We start from the raw sequence: 15,218 nt of genomic DNA on the forward strand, positions 1-15,218 counted from the left end.
CTAAACTTTGCGAAAACATTAAGTTGTAGGTTTGGCCTTTCTCCCATGGTAGTTGTTCTGATTTTCTTATACCAACTGTAATATACATGGCCAAGAAAAACATATTTTGTTTTCTATTTAAGTAGTAAAATCATACTTGAGTATTGCTTTAATTACCAGAACAATGATTGCAGCTTTTGAAGCCCACTTTCACAATTATACGAGATAAAGATTCAAAATGTTTCCTCCTGTTGGTTCCCGGTACTAACAGCAGCAACTGGTGCAGTGGTCCCTTTCCACCACTTGGTTTTACATGATGGTGGGATAAGCAATTTGGTTTAAGGATATGCCCATTGTGGAATGGTTGCTGCTGCTCGTTGGATAGCAAAGCTTAGCACTTCTTTTCTGCTCAAAACTCATGATGAATATCCCGACTACAATGTTCAGGTAAATACTATTTTTCTTATTTTTATTTTCATGTCAATATTTAATTGTTCTGATTTCGCTGTTAAGTTTATTCATCTTTCTGTCAAACAAATTGAAAGCATGTGGTTGTTTCAGAACTAATCCTTTTTATGGATAGTTAAACTTAGAACGCAACATGATCTTCATTGTTCCATTTCTGTGTGTGACATCCTGGTTGTGAAGGTGTTTTGTTAATTTCGTGCTGGATGGGTGGATTGTGAAATCGTACTGGTGTTAATTCTCACATTGCTTGTTAGTCAGTGTTAGTGACGTGGCCTTTATTACAGGAACTGATGATGCCAAGTATCTTGTAGTAGTTCTTATATAACTGTGCGATTCATCATGAGAGCAATATGGTCAGCTCTCTGCCTAAATTTTCATAAGACTTGGTTGATCTCAATATTGACTCTTGTGTAGATTAAATTATATAATTTGCGATCCCCTGGATGCAAATTAAATTTGAAATACGATGTGTTGGCGTTTCACATCCACTTGGATTTTCTTTGTAAGATATATAAATCTATAATCCTTTGTTATTGTGTACCATGTTATATCTTTAAGATGTCAATTTTCAACCGTGAGTTACTGTACATAATCGGTTCACGCAATTTATGTTTCTTATAAATAAATTTATACTGAAATTTTCACATTCAGATTGTTGGCCATTCACTTGGTGGTTGTACTGCTGCACTTTTGACATATATTCTTCGAGAGCAGAAAGATTTCTCCTCAAGCACTTGTGTCACATTTGCCCCAGGCATGTACTGATCAAGTGTGATGCTTATGTTTTGTTTTCTATTACTACATACGTGGGGGTAACTTTATTTTATGGTCTTTATAAGGACTTCATAAATTTTCATGGAAGGACAGTGAGATTATTAGAGTTTGCAACTGGCTTTCTAGGACTAAGAATAAGTTGTACTTGTTGATTATATTCATTGAAGTCAGACTTTTGTGGACTTCCAAACTCGAATGAGTCTAAAAGTTTGTCACTGGATTTTGTATTGTTTGTGAGTTCCTTCAATGAGTCAATTTTCAGATGGTACATATAGAAAAAACAAGAAGTTTCAGATAGTACTTTACAGGAACAGCAAAAAAGTCGTACTATGATTGCTTATTTATATCAAGTGAACTTTACATGAGGATGAAGAACATGCACTTGTACATTAGGAATAGGCAATATGACATTATCGTGGAACCTTGATATCTGTTTGGGAAAAGGAACCAGGTAGAATTTATTTGCATGGCACTTTGTTTAGTAAGACATGTTCTTAAACTCACAGCATGAATGGCCTCTTAATACTTTCAAAGAGGAAGACAAGGCTCACTCAAACCCACTCCTCTTTTTTCACAATGTTGTTTTTAAAGTCCTTTATAAGGTATCATTGTCGCCTGTGAAACTTATGGTTCAGTACGAGGTGCTTTTTCTGAAGTGCTTGTATTGTAATTTTCATTTTGCAATGTGGGACTCCAATTCCCATCCTCTTTCTTTCTGTTTGAATTGGTTCGCACAAAAGATTCTCTTTAATTAGATACGAAATTGTTTGTCATGATTTATTCGTTTGCATATAAGATTAGGCAGCTTGCTTTGCAGACTAAGGTGGGATCGTATAATTGGAAGACAAATCTTTGGCAAACATTCAAAGCATCTTACAGTAGGCGACAACTTTGGGTGTGAATTGAGATGATATATAGCACAAAAGACTGGCATCATATTCTTTAAAAGGGATGAACCCACGAATATATGAAAAAGAATTACTATTACTTGATTAGCAACCGGGTAAAATACGAGAAGAGACGAATTTTCTATTCAGAAACTCGTAGAAAAATGGTACCATGGGAAAAAAGATCAATCTCTTCAAGTATTTTGAAGGAAAATAAACTCAAGAGAGTGGGAAGACTGCCATATTCGAGCACGAAAACAAATAGAGCGCTCGAGCTTGTGATTAGGGTTTTTATCGTGTCTTCTTTGTGTTTGTGTGGGCTTTTCTCTATCTAAAAGTTGAATTTAAGTTTCTATTTGGGTGGAGGCAACCATTACTCATAATCTTAATTTTTTGGCAAGAAGAACATTATTACCATGCTTTTCCGGAGTGTTTTCTGTGACAGCCCTTGGATACAAGAGTGATCTCAATTCATCTCATCTAATTATTACAACTTTTTCAAATTTTTAAATAAAATATAATAAACAATTTAATTTTTTTTAAATCTCAAAACAGTAATAATATTAAAAAATAATATTCTAATAATATTTTATTCAACTTTCAACTTTCATTTTATCTTAACTCACTGTCCAAACAACAGCTCAAGTCTTGTTGTCTTCAGCCATCACAAAATATGCTTCTGCTACATTGAAAATGACATTAGCCTTCTTCTGGAGTAAATCCACTTGGTTCAAAGCATTGCGATTTGCTCGAGGGAAAAATAATGACACTCCCAAAATGGACATGATAATAACAGCGTAATATCTTAACATAGATGATACCACATGTTTATGAGTATGAGAAAAATTTCAAATGAATCTGAAAAGGAGAACAATTACTGCTCCGATTACAAGACTTCGTAAGTTTTCTCCCTGAAATTGGCATGCAGATAAATGAGGTTCAACGGGGTGTTGTGCAAGTACATCAGATATTCTTCTAAGAACTTCTAATTTTTCTCTTTATTTCATAGAAAAAATTGTTTACAAATTTTCTTAGCAGGGATATAATCTTCAATGTCAACCATCATAGCGGGTTTTGAGGGATTCTGGGGGCTCCTCTTCCATAATGCCGGAACCCGCTGTTGCAAAGTACTCACGGATGGTTGTTTTACGATCTGCAAGGAAAGTGTGATCCAGAAAGTTGTCGTAGGCGACATTGCTGAGGTTCTTTGCTGCCAATACACTACAGAACGTTTCATTAGCTTCAATTATGTACAATGTGGTCAGCATAGCATACATGTTAGAAACAACGTATATATATAAGTAAAGCCAGGAGAATACATTGGGTAGGAACGAGTGAACCGCCATCTTATATCATATAAAGAGACGTGGCTTCAAATCATCTCCAAGATGTTGATATATATGGTTATTGGGCAAAAGTTTGTGCTATGTAAACCACTCTGTGCGTGTGTCATGTCTGATCAAGACATCCAACCAAACCATGGAGAATGGCAGTTATATATATATATATATATATATATGTATATACCTATCAAAATATATATATATATATACATATGTACACACACACGCATATTAAAGAGTAAAAAAGAGGCTCCCACATGTACAAGTGCAAAGTTTTCTACAGATCATTGTGGCTGCGCCCACAAGATTACAGGCCAATACTTTGTTTCTACTAGATTACTTGTCATCATGTTCCTTCATAGAAATACATTTTATCTTGAATTATACATAACAGATACGGATTCAAATAGCACTTACCAGTGTCTAAGATAAACACGGCAAGGTAAAATATCATTTCGCCAAATCTTATCGATGTTATAACGTCCATAGTGCTGAAAATAGATCTCCTTGCTTCCTGTTGGAAAATAACCAGCATAACTATCATCACAGATACTCTCTTTTCATTTCTGAGCTTACAGTGAAAAGGGTATAAACACTAGTTACACTTCGTAAAATGAAGGGATATCGAAAACTAAAGATGAGATTCATCCACATACAAGGGATGAAAAGGGAGATCTCCCAATTCCTCAAGCTGATATATGATAACAGATAACTAGCAATAGCAGCATACACAATATCTTTTCAAGCATTTGAAGCAAAAATGAGGAATAGCCCCTATCCCTACAGTGTCTGAAATAACGTTAGCAATATTTAAGATTGACAATTACTAAAGAATATTACTTGGAAGCTGGCTAATAAGCCAAAACGAAGCCAAGGATTCTTATCTGAAAGATGAACAACCTGAGTATACAGGTAGTTTACATGATAAATCTCTAAGATAAGCCCCTATCTCAAATTACTAACGCATCATATTCTCTAACTAATGATAACTAAAACCCTGAAAAGGAATACCTTTGCATCGAACTTGAAAAAATTCCTCATCACTAGACCGAGCACAAAGCACCTGTATCAATGTCCCATCAAGTTTAAATTTATTATAGATTACTATTATGTAACTTTTAACCGACATATTAGAAAAACTAACCGCTAGATTATCAAGTGGCTTCCCATCAAGTGTTGTTGGCTGAACCTAAAAGAGAAACAGATAAATCTATAATAAAACCCGAGAGCCAATCCCTGGACGTAACTTGATATGACAAATTCAATATTTTATAACAATATAGAAACTCACAGCTAGAAACCGAAATTCGAGCTCCCTCTCGATAAAAGCCGGAATCTGAAAGTAACAAAGTTACCTTTTGAGTTGAACTTTGAAGAGAATTTAGCTCGTTTCACTTGTAGTTCATAATAATTTTCCAATCAAACACAAGAAAGCAACTGAAGCCATACACTACATATATATACCTCTGATTTTTGTATTTCGAAAACTGTAACTATTAGTGTTTCGTCCTCACAAGGCTCGACACTCAAGCTAGAAATCTCCTGAAAAATTAACGAGCAAAAAGCAACGAGGTCGTTATATTTTCATCCAAATTTAATAATTCTACAAAATTGAAGTAAAATAAATGAAAACTGAAAATGGCGCAAAAACCTCAACTTAATATATCTTGTAATTTTCCCAACAGATTAATAAATGAAAATAAAAATAAAAAAATGTTATCCCGAGGGACCTTGGTTTCTGGCTTGGCAATGCCACGCTCGAAGAAAATCGGAGCCGCGTGAGCGAATACGCGCCGAAAACCGGTCAATCTAGCGACTCTGAATTTGATCAGATCCGGGAATGTACTCCTTGCACTCCTCTCTGGTTCGCACAGAAAGATTGGCCGTCCGAAAGAAAGAAAATTAAAAAACATATAAACAACGATGATGATGAAAAATGTGACTTGGTCGTACGTACCGGAGAGAAGGGAACCGAAGCCACAGATGGAGATGAAGCCATCAGGGGAGACGATGGTTTCGAAATCGGACTCGTCATTGAGTTCACTGTAGTTCTCCGGAGAACTAAGCCGGCGGTGTTCGGAGGACATGTTGGTCCGAGAACGTCGCCGGACAATTTGTCTGTGACCGGATTGGAGAGGAGTAATTAGAAGAGGGAGAGCTGAGGGGTGGGGTGACGAGCGAGGCGCGAGTCGGGGAGGAATGGGGGGGAGTGATAGGGAAATAGAAATAGAATCGAGCATGAGAGCCTGAGGAGTCGAGAAAAAATAAATAAAAGAAAGAAAAAAGAGTATGATGTGGTCTACGAACAGACCAACACTACAGGTGATTATATACGATAAATGATATAAATTAAATTTCATAATTTTCCATTAACCTAAACTCTTTTTTCATATAAATAATAGATGAATTGGTTTCAAGTAACTTGTATTTTCCTACGGAATTTGGCCTTTTCATCTTCCTAAGCACTTGAAAACTAAGTGTATAGTGAGTTGAGATGAAATTAAAAATTAAATAAAATAATTTTAAAATATTATTTTTAATTTGAAAAGATTAAATTATTTATTATATTTTGTATGAAAATTTAGAAAAATTATAATGATAAAATGAAATAAAACTTTTTCATCATCCAAACCGGGCTAAATGATGCGTGCTTAACATGGAGAATTAGATCCATCATAACTTATTGATATCTTAATAACCTCACAATCGACCTTATTCTTTTTTCTCAACTTTATTTAGTTTTCTTTTAAATCTTTCCTTGTCTGTAATATTCAAAATTTGGGAAAACCTCCAAATCAGATTTGGTGTAAAAGTGTATTTTACACCCTCCAATGAGAAGGAAACACATCCTATTTCTATTGTTCTTACCATAGTCTCTACTACAACAGATAAAAGTCAATTTTTTTCATCTTCTTTCCTACCACAGACCCATTGGGCACTCAAAATCCATTTTTACATCTTTCTTCTTACCGAAGTCTGTAGACACCCTCAAAGCCATCTATGTCCTCATAGGCCATTGAAGTCCGACACTGTTGTCTCTCTCTATCAATCTTCGCGCGGCGCTTTTGTCTTTGGCCACTCTGTCTTTGTTTCTCTATCCGTTAGCACAATAACTTCATTTTCCATTATAGACGAATGATACAAAGTGAGACCTGCGAATTTATTCAAATTTTACGTGTCTGCTGTGTTCTAATTTTTTCAAAACCAATAATAGTGGTTATGTTCTCAGGATTTTTACCATAATGAAGTATTCATTTATACACGCATAAAATAATCTAAAAGGTACGTTCTTTGAAAACTAACTCAAAGAGATCAAGAAATTAGAACTAAAACAATTAAATGAATTTTATTTTATATGGCCTTTTTAAAAATAAGTAGTGTGGTAAATTTATCTTGCAATGTGAACGCTTCTGGTGATACTGGAGATGGAACATAGGTTGTTGACGCCATACTTCATTTTTCTTTTTGACCTTTCGATGTTTTTAATCAATTTTGTTTTTGTTTTCGTTTTTCTCACTTCATGTTGAATTATGTGAAATCTGCATCTTCTATGTAGTCGATTGGTTTTGTTGGTCATGAAATTTCTCTTATTGGTTTAATCCCAACAAATCACCGATTAATCATTTAAATGATACCCAACAAGAATAGTTGCTGTTGTGGTGGAGTGGGAATATAATCGAAGGAGAGAGGAAGGCTGGTTAAATCCATAGATGTGAAGGAGACCTTAAAACTGCAACAATGCTAAGCTGAAGACAATTTTTTATCAGCCATTTTTGGTAGGACGATGCTGATAACTCTCAAAGCTCTTATTCACTACATTCGTTCTATTCTAAACAATTATGAGAGCTCGAGTCCCCACACAAACACACACACACACATATATATATATAGAGAGAGAGAGAGAGAGAGAGAGATTGGGTTGGGCTGGGGAAGGAGATGAAAGTAATGTAGATTCATTGCATGCAATTGTATTGTTATTTTGTTATAACCCCAACATGTTTCTTATTATCGGTCAGTGTAAAATAGTGAAAGCCACTCGCTTGGCTCGTAACGCTTCTGGTTTGTGCCCGACCCAGACAACCCCATGCAAGGGGCCAAACCGACCTGACCCAAAGAAAATGAAATTGGGTTAAACCCGTATGACCCAACCTTTACCAAATTTTTTTTTTTTTAAAAAAAAAAATTTCCTACTTACTGTAGATCGTCGGCTTTGGCGGTGAAACGAGATCTTCCACTTGTGCTTACCATTGCCACCCATTGATTAGGTCTATCTCTCTCTATTATCTTTCTGAAATTCTCAAAGTTCTTCGTTTTGCTTGACTTTAGGCCCTTTGAAAATTAATAAGTATGTTGCGTATGGAGATTGAGAGAAGGGAAGGGGGAATTCTGGGAAGAGAGCTTGTGGGGACTGAGTCTGAGAGGAGGAGGGAGCATGTTGATGTTGGTATACGATGGACTTTGATGGTTTTGAGTTGAGGACAAAAAGATGGACTGGGTCTTAAGTTGAGACAGAGAGGGGTTTGGCTAGTTTCATGTGATCTCCAATTTCTCCTTTCCCAAACAAAATCCTTGATCTCCATTCATTGCCCACAAATGGGTATTTATCTCTGATCCTAGGGATGCAAAGGCTGCTCTTTGATTTTCAAGGCCTTGTAGATGAGGTGGAATCAGATATGGTTGGATGGGTATTTGTAGTTCATCCTGAGATGGACTTCGACGACGTCATATCGGGTCCTCAGTCAAGACCCTAGACACCAAGTTATCGAGCCCCTTCTTGTGCATTGATGATCGAAGTGATCTATCACTTGCTTGACTGTGATGGCTATAGATGGTGTTGGTTTAACTCAAATGAGTGTTCAAGGGTGTTGCTGGGCGCAATGCTAGTGGGTTTGCATGCATGCATTTGCAGCAGTTAAGTGGGCTAGAGCGGTTGAGTGGGCTAAAGTGGTTCAGTAGGCTAATGCGATTGAGTGAAGCACACGTGGGCGGTTATGTGGTTTGGTCAAGTGGGTGGTTGGGTAGTTTATGGTGTGTGCGGTTAATCCCTACTAATTAGGGAGGCGATTATGGCTAGACATGTGTCTAAAGCTGGCCGTGTGGCTCAGGTAGTTGGCAATAATCGCTTAGCTTGTTCCTATCCTTACTCCAAATTCGACCATGGAGGCCTAGTGCAGGACGAGTGCCCTTCAATGGCCACTTGTGGCTGCCTTATACATTGCCCCATCAGAGTAGTGCAAAATGATCAGCAAGCAAAGACAAATGCAATGCAATAACAACAAACCTACTGAAATACCTTGAGATTGCATTAACATAAGGGAAACAAAGATAATAATAGGTTACCTTAATTCACGAATTGCACCTAATGGAGCCTAAGTAGGGCTGAAAGTCGAACGGTCCGGACCGGAAAAACCGACCGGACCGGTCATTTTTGGACCGGACCGGACCAGACCGAATGAGTCCGGTCCGGTCCCGGTCCAATTTTTAAGGGACCGAAGGTATTCGGTCCGGTCCCGGTCCGGGGGTTTTTCACCCCGGACCGGACCGAATAGATTAAAAAAAAAATTATTATTTATATAATAGTTGAATTACTAATAATCTAATACTAATACAATTATATAGTTATACTAATTATAAATTCATAATAACTAAATCATTGTAAGTCTATAACTATATTATATATATATATTTAGTATCAATGTATTACTATATTCTTTAATATATAACTATTAACTATAATATATAGTACTAGTATAACCGATCAAAAAAAAATATAGTACTAGTATATATATTAATGTATTAACATATTATAAAAGTTATAGTATAAATTATAATATATCATATATTTGTAAATTTATAATAGTATTAGTATAGTTAACTTAATATGTAATATGTTAGTATTAAATCACTATAACTACATAGAATATTAGTAATAAGAGTATTACTATTATTTAATATAATATTACATATATTATCACTATCATTACATATATTTATTAGTTATAGTATTAGTACTAATAGACTAATAGTATTAGTTATTAATATTACATATAGTTACATATATTACTATTATTACTATTATTATTACATGATATAGTTACATATATAATTATCACTATTACTAATAGTAGTAGTGTATTACTAATATATATAATAGTATAGTATATGTATATATATTAAATATGTCACAATATAATTACATAAGTATTAAACAAAATGTCATTGAAAAAAAAAAAAAAAAACTCATAGGGTGGACCGAACGGACCGACCGGACCGGACCGGACCGAATGGGACCGGACCGGACCGGACCGTATGAAGTTCGGTCCGGTCCAGGGTGGGAAAACCCTGGACCGAATAGGTCCGGTCCGGTCCGTAAAACCTCCTCGGACCGGACCGGACCGGACCAAATTCACCCCTAAGCCTAAGTGATAGAGTACAAGAGTGCCTACAAAATCTTACAAGCCAAATTGTTCAAAGCATAAAAGATAAAGATCCTAATGGTCTAGTGCCTTACTAGAATTCAAATAACAATATTTACAAAGTGGATAATGGTTGCTTAGTCCATGCCTCTTGGTTTAGGCCTCATTCTGTTGGTGGGCCACGGGTGGCCTGAATAAGCCCACGGTATGGGTTGCTTGCTGGTGTGCATAGGTCTTCAGGTTGGCCAGCTGGGCGCCAGCCCTGGCTAGTCCTTGGTCCTTGCATGTGTGGCCCCGGTTGTGTGGGTTGGGCGCCAATGGTGTGTCGCTAGGTTAGACTGTGGTGGGCTTGAGCGTGGTAGGCTGCTGCATGGCCCAGGCTAATAATGGCCTAGGCTAATGGAACTTGGGCGTTGAGCAGCATGACCAAGGCTGTGGGGCCTAGGCGTTGGTCGGTATGGGCCTAGCCAAGGCTAGAGCATTGAGCAGCTTGTTGGGCAGTCATGCCGTCAATTCCAAATAGGGTGTGCTTGCATGCGTTGCGTTGGTGCCTAGGCCATGCATGCGTGTTGTGCTTGTGCACAAGCCATGCATGTGTGTTGTGTTCGCACACTAGGCATCCGTGCAGTTTGGCTGCTAACTGAGCAAGGTGCGACAACCTCGCTCATGCACGCATGCAAGTTGTGCGTGCACCAACTGTGCATTGCCTGCTTGAGGGTGGTTGTAGCCATGGCCTAGCATTCTCCAAGGACTCGGTCTATGAGCAATCAAGCATCGATGCTAACAGTGCTTCCACTATGTTGTATGGGCACGGCAAGGTACTTGTCAAGGCATGGCCTGTGGCTTCCTGCCTTGGGATTTTAACAATCCACAATGAACGAAGACGAAGAGCTTCAACTTGGTCAGCTTTATTTTGCTTTGTCGTTGAGTAAGTTGGAGCAACCACTCCAGCCAAAGTAAATGGCTCCATTGGTGGTCAAAGCAAGCTCTCCATTGATGAAGGCAAGTGGTGATGAGAAATTTAATATATAAATATATATAGTGAATATTGAGTACTAGGTGACCATCACAAATTGGAATCTTGTGTCATTAAGAATTCCAATCCTAGCAGAAGTAAACCCAAAAGCAACAGAGGAGAAACGTGAGACTTGAGTGCGTAGATATGAATCTCGTGGAGAAGCAACAAAGGGGATGATGTGAAGACGAATGACGATGACGTGCTAGGGTTTGAGGAGAAGGAGAAGAGAGGCAGTAGCAAGTTTCCGGTAATCGGTTTCAACCGATAACATGGTGTTTGAACCCATTATTGAGCTTAACCCGTTGAATCAGACTTTGTTTAGGTGGGCTCAAGCCGGTTATTTCGGAGAGATTGGGCCAGACATTTTTCTGCACAAGCCTACCTAACGCCTCCCTCAAAATTTCCCTCGCTTGAGTGTGTTTTCCATTCAATACGCTTCACGATAATGAAATATTCAAACTTTATTACGAGTATCATGACGTCAATCTTTCTTTGCTATATATCCAATGGTAGAAGTAAGTATATTCATAACCACCTTGGACAGTTCAAACTGTGTATTCATGACAGTCGACAGATTTAGTACAAAGATTCTATTTGGAGGACTAGGGTCCAGGCAACCTGATTATTTGATGTTCGACAATTTTGATGATCACAGCTAAGACAATGGAAATAGGCAATCATTTTTTTTTTTTTTTTATATATACATTGGTCATTGGGAAGAGCGGTCGAATCCGATCTCAATTTTGGAGATGTGAGTCTCGTGCCAGGCCACAGGCCGTTGGAAAATAAGCTCTCATTTTGAGACATGCACAGCGGGGATTGGTTGAGGGGATGGAGTGTGAAAGAAGAGGCAAATAGCTGAGATATCATCCACCGCAATGCCTCGCTTCTTATGTTTCCATCCACGGACAGCGCACTCCACAAGCCTTTTTGCTGATTTTTCCCTATCAGGTGTTGAAGAGACAATTTGTACAGCTTCTTGGTTGGAAATAACATCCCATATCTGAGAAGAGAAGAAAAAATATCACATACAATTTGAAGTAACTCGGACTCCGTTGTTTATAAGACAAACTTACGTAAAAAACATTATACTTGGGACTAATCAAAACGTTTCCACCTCACACTTGCAATGGAATTTCACACCATATCTCATCTCCTTTTGCAAAATAAATATGAAATTTGTAATCTTATTCACGAAGAAGCAGTGAAAAAAGAAATGCAAGTCATTCTGCGATTAAGAGAGAGTTGGGGATTTTGCTAGCCGAAAGGGAGGATAAGAAAGAGTGGGAACAACTATCAAGAAAAATGCATACCCCATCTGTTGCCAAGATAACAAATTTGTCTCTGCTGGTTAAATTCCTCTGTGTCACATCTGGCACAGAAATAAGCCCATGGTCCTTTAGGCAGTAGTCACCCAAAGCTCTTGATAGTGCTAGTCCTGTTGTCTGACCATTAGGCTTCCAGATCCTGTACACTCCAGGTTCATCTTGTAAGCAAAAGACTCTTCCCTTGGACTCTGCTATTCGCTCGGCCTCCTCTGTAACCAAAATAGATAGAAGTTGAAAATCTGTAGCAATAGATGCACATCTGCGCTCGCGCGCTCACACAGAGAGAGAGAGAGAGAGCTAACGAGGTAAATTGGGCTTCAAGTCAATGCTAAGCTGAAGTGGCACCAAATGGCCAGCATCATCGGAAGTTGCCAATACAGCCCTAGAATCTCCAACGTTTGCAATGACAATGTTTTCGCCCTGAAGACAATTGATGGTCAATGCTTCAGGTTACTTATCAACATGAGTATTAACATATATGCAACAGGCACATATAAAGTACTCAAAACAACCGAGACTTGCATGGGTCAAAGGCATTAAGGCAATTCCTATTTCTCTAAATAATCTTAGAAATCTAGCTAGATGACAATAAATTAATACTAGATAGAAAGGATCCCAAGTTTTTAAGGGGCAACAGCAACAATAGTCCTAATACACCAAACAAGACTTGCAAGGGACGACATTTTTTCTATGTTCATGAATGGTTCCTAGCTAGAAAGGAAAATTATTCCTGATTTATGCTAGATGACAATAAATAGCATAGCCACAGATACTATGACAGAGTTGCAAATGAAGATGGCACCAAGTTAGACAAACATTAGGGTATACAGACACACACACACACACACACACATGACATATGCTGTAAGTAGATAGTCTGATTACTCTTGTAACAGATCGTGATACAGATAAAGCATTTCCACTTGTATTTGGTGTCGGTGTCGCTTATCTGTATCACAAAATTCTTGTATTCATTTAGTTTTAATCCTTGACATTAGTATCATCTACTTGAGTAAGCAAACCGAACATACCCATCAAACAGGCAAAAGCTAAGGCATGGTTGATGGAACCCAACACCGAATTCAAAATCTATTGCATGGGGAAAAAAATTATGATACGGCAAATTCCTAAGCACCTGTTTAACCATCGTCAGAGCTGTAGTACCACTATGAAAAGAATCGATTCGGGGATGATGCTTAAGCTCGTGGTCAACGGCAGCATAAGTTTTTAAGTAGGATTGCTTCCATATATTGAACCGATGAAGATTTCTATCCACTTCTATTTCAGGATCCAAGTCCAGTAAGGTCGAAGCTATAGATTCTTGCCAATTGCACAGCAAAGAAGTAGGCACTGATTTCCTGACCCTTTTGGCTACAAGGTGTCCCCATGGGCCATGCCCATCAAAAATCCCACAAAAAATCATGTCTTCTTGACATCCAAACTCCTAACAACCAGCCCATGCATTGATTACAAGTTAATTAGAATGAACAAACTAAAGAAATCATAACTGCTACAAAAGCTCGAATTTTCAAATAGTATGTTAAGTTAATCAATTAGCTAGATCTCAACATTAAACAGGCAGGAACATACCTCCCAAACAATTAAGCGGTCCTGATTTATTCCCTTCTTCCCTCTCTTAGAGCATACAGATGCAAAGTTGTTGGATTTGTTGGACTTAACGGTGCCAGAAGAACTCAATATCAACTCATTCTTCCTGGCTTCCTTTGCTAATGTTTTCGCCGTTTCCCTTCCAAGGTCATTCTCATAGTTCTTGCCTTTCTTGAGTGATTCAGATCGTGTCAGCCCATCAAGAAAGGACGGAAAAAGTACCATCGCCACTACAGTCGAATCATACCCATAATCACCTAGCTACTTCACAATATATATATATATATATAAGTTGCTTTAATTATTTGATAAAACTCCAAACCAAATCTCCAATAAACAACAAAAACAACTAAAAACTCTAGAATCACCAAAAGAAGAACAGAAAAATGATATCAGTATTGATAAAAGATAGCGATTTTTCTTTGAAAGCCTTTGGAGAGAATAAGAGAACAAGTACGAAAAAAAACTGTTTCTTCACCGATTTTTGCTTAAGATAACGACCAAGTATATGCCTGAAAGCAGAAGCTTCTGCCGGAGAAACCCTCACCTTGATCAACCTTCGAGTCTGAGAGGGTTAATATGTCTTACACTGCATTGAGCATTCTCGTTTTCTCCACCTTGCAAAATTCCCGTGGGTACTTACGTAAAGGGATACCTGTACAGTCTTGCGGCAACAGTATATTGGTCAAATTACTGGAACACCTGTGGTAATGGCAAGCAGTGTGCCAACAAAGTAAGGGGTGTTTTGAACATTCTGGCAGGTGATTCATATTGAGAGTTGCATCATCCCCGCCCACTTTTGACGTGCTTTTAAGTTTAGTTTAATAAATCAAACAAAGACATGCATTTGGAAGCATTAGTAGGTGGATTATCATGAGCTAATCGAAATATTAATTTATTTGATTTATTAGGTCGGTATATTAAAAATAACAAATGAGTAATGGTGCCTGCAGTTTAAATAAAAGTTCCTGAATGTGGAAGGATCAACAACATGAATCGAGTTCCAAAGAAGGAACTAATTAATACTAGGCTGAGAGTTAGCCGCTTGTATTAGGTGGACCATATGGGTGTCCAACTTCATGAAGTAAAGATCATTGCTTTAAAATCGTGCATATTTTTTGCTATAGAGGGACCGGATATGGGTGCTAGATTCTGGTCGTGGAACTCAAAGGAGGAAAAGACAAATATATAAGAAGTTGGGGCAAGAAATATAAAAAGTAAAGCAAAGTGAATTCTGGGTCTTTTATATATACTTGTGGCCAGTAGAGTTTGCAACTTGCACCTAGTGGATTCCCAGTCATCATTACTGATAATGATGTCGAAAACATTCATTCATCTGTTTTAAGAGAAAATGATAATGGTGGCCCAGGGAGTTAGATTTGCAACCAAAAGATAGA

General features: G+C 37.7%; 2 protein-coding genes across 8 annotated transcripts; both read right to left on the bottom strand.

Annotated features, from left to right (window-relative positions):
* Positions 1 to 2,886: 2,886 nt before the first annotated feature.
* Positions 2,887 to 5,749, bottom strand: LOC122318534. Of its 2 annotated transcripts, none has more exons than XM_043135982.1 (8): positions 5,409 to 5,749; positions 5,182 to 5,312; positions 4,916 to 4,993; positions 4,743 to 4,787; positions 4,596 to 4,640; positions 4,463 to 4,514; positions 3,869 to 3,965; positions 2,887 to 3,318 (listed from the first exon to the last, which is right to left on the bottom strand). In XM_043135982.1, the coding sequence occupies exons 1-8, from the start codon at positions 5,689 to 5,691 to the stop codon at positions 3,255 to 3,257; spliced, it is 795 nt and encodes a 264-aa protein (XP_042991916.1). In that variant the 5' UTR covers positions 5,692 to 5,749; the 3' UTR covers positions 2,887 to 3,254. The 2 variants fall into 2 exon arrangements, with proteins under 2 accessions (XP_042991916.1, XP_042991907.1); XM_043135973.1 differs by having other exon boundaries at positions 2,887 to 3,329; positions 5,409 to 5,745.
* Positions 5,750 to 11,392: 5,643 nt separating this feature from the next.
* Positions 11,393 to 14,635, bottom strand: LOC122318542 (probable protein phosphatase 2C 34). Of its 6 annotated transcripts, none has more exons than XM_043136036.1 (6): positions 14,369 to 14,635; positions 13,804 to 14,051; positions 13,349 to 13,657; positions 12,516 to 12,633; positions 12,199 to 12,422; positions 11,393 to 11,888 (listed from the first exon to the last, which is right to left on the bottom strand). In XM_043136036.1, the coding sequence occupies exons 2-6, from the start codon at positions 14,044 to 14,046 to the stop codon at positions 11,679 to 11,681; spliced, it is 1,104 nt and encodes a 367-aa protein (XP_042991970.1). In that variant the 5' UTR covers positions 14,047 to 14,051; positions 14,369 to 14,635; the 3' UTR covers positions 11,393 to 11,678. The 6 variants fall into 6 exon arrangements, with proteins under 6 accessions (XP_042991970.1, XP_042991960.1, XP_042991952.1 ...); XM_043136026.1 differs by having other exon boundaries at positions 13,804 to 14,082; positions 14,334 to 14,635; XM_043136018.1 differs by having other exon boundaries at positions 13,804 to 14,082; positions 14,323 to 14,635.
* Between the last annotated feature and the right edge of the window lie 583 nt (positions 14,636 to 15,218).

The sequence above is a fragment of the Carya illinoinensis genome, chromosome 1 (assembly GCF_018687715.1).
Source record: "Carya illinoinensis cultivar Pawnee chromosome 1, C.illinoinensisPawnee_v1, whole genome shotgun sequence".
In the NCBI taxonomy this organism is placed as follows: Eukaryota; Viridiplantae; Streptophyta; class Magnoliopsida; order Fagales; family Juglandaceae; genus Carya; species Carya illinoinensis.

Excerpts from the sequence above, each read along its gene's own strand:
- LOC122318542 (XM_043136036.1), bottom strand. The coding sequence starts at position 14,046 with ATGGTACTTTTTCCGTCCTTTCTTGATGGGCTGACACGATCTGAATCA. Across the intron at positions 13,658-13,803 it reads ACCGCTTAATTGTTTGGGAG|GAGTTTGGATGTCAAGAAGA; the intron begins GTATGTTCCTGC and ends GCTGGTTGTTAG. Across the intron at positions 12,423-12,515 it reads CTTGAAGCCCAATTTACCTC|AGGAGGCCGAGCGAATAGCA; the intron begins GTTAGCTCTCTC and ends TTTTGGTTACAG.
- LOC122318534 (XM_043135973.1), bottom strand. The coding sequence starts at position 5,691 with ATGCTCGATTCTATTTCTATTTCCCTATCACTCCCCCCCATTCCTCCC. Across the intron at positions 5,313-5,408 it reads CTTCGGTTCCCTTCTCTCCG|AGAGGAGTGCAAGGAGTACA; the intron begins GTACGTACGACC and ends TGTGCGAACCAG. Across the intron at positions 4,788-4,915 it reads TCGAAATACAAAAATCAGAG|ATTCCGGCTTTTATCGAGAG; the intron begins GTATATATATGT and ends TGTTACTTTCAG.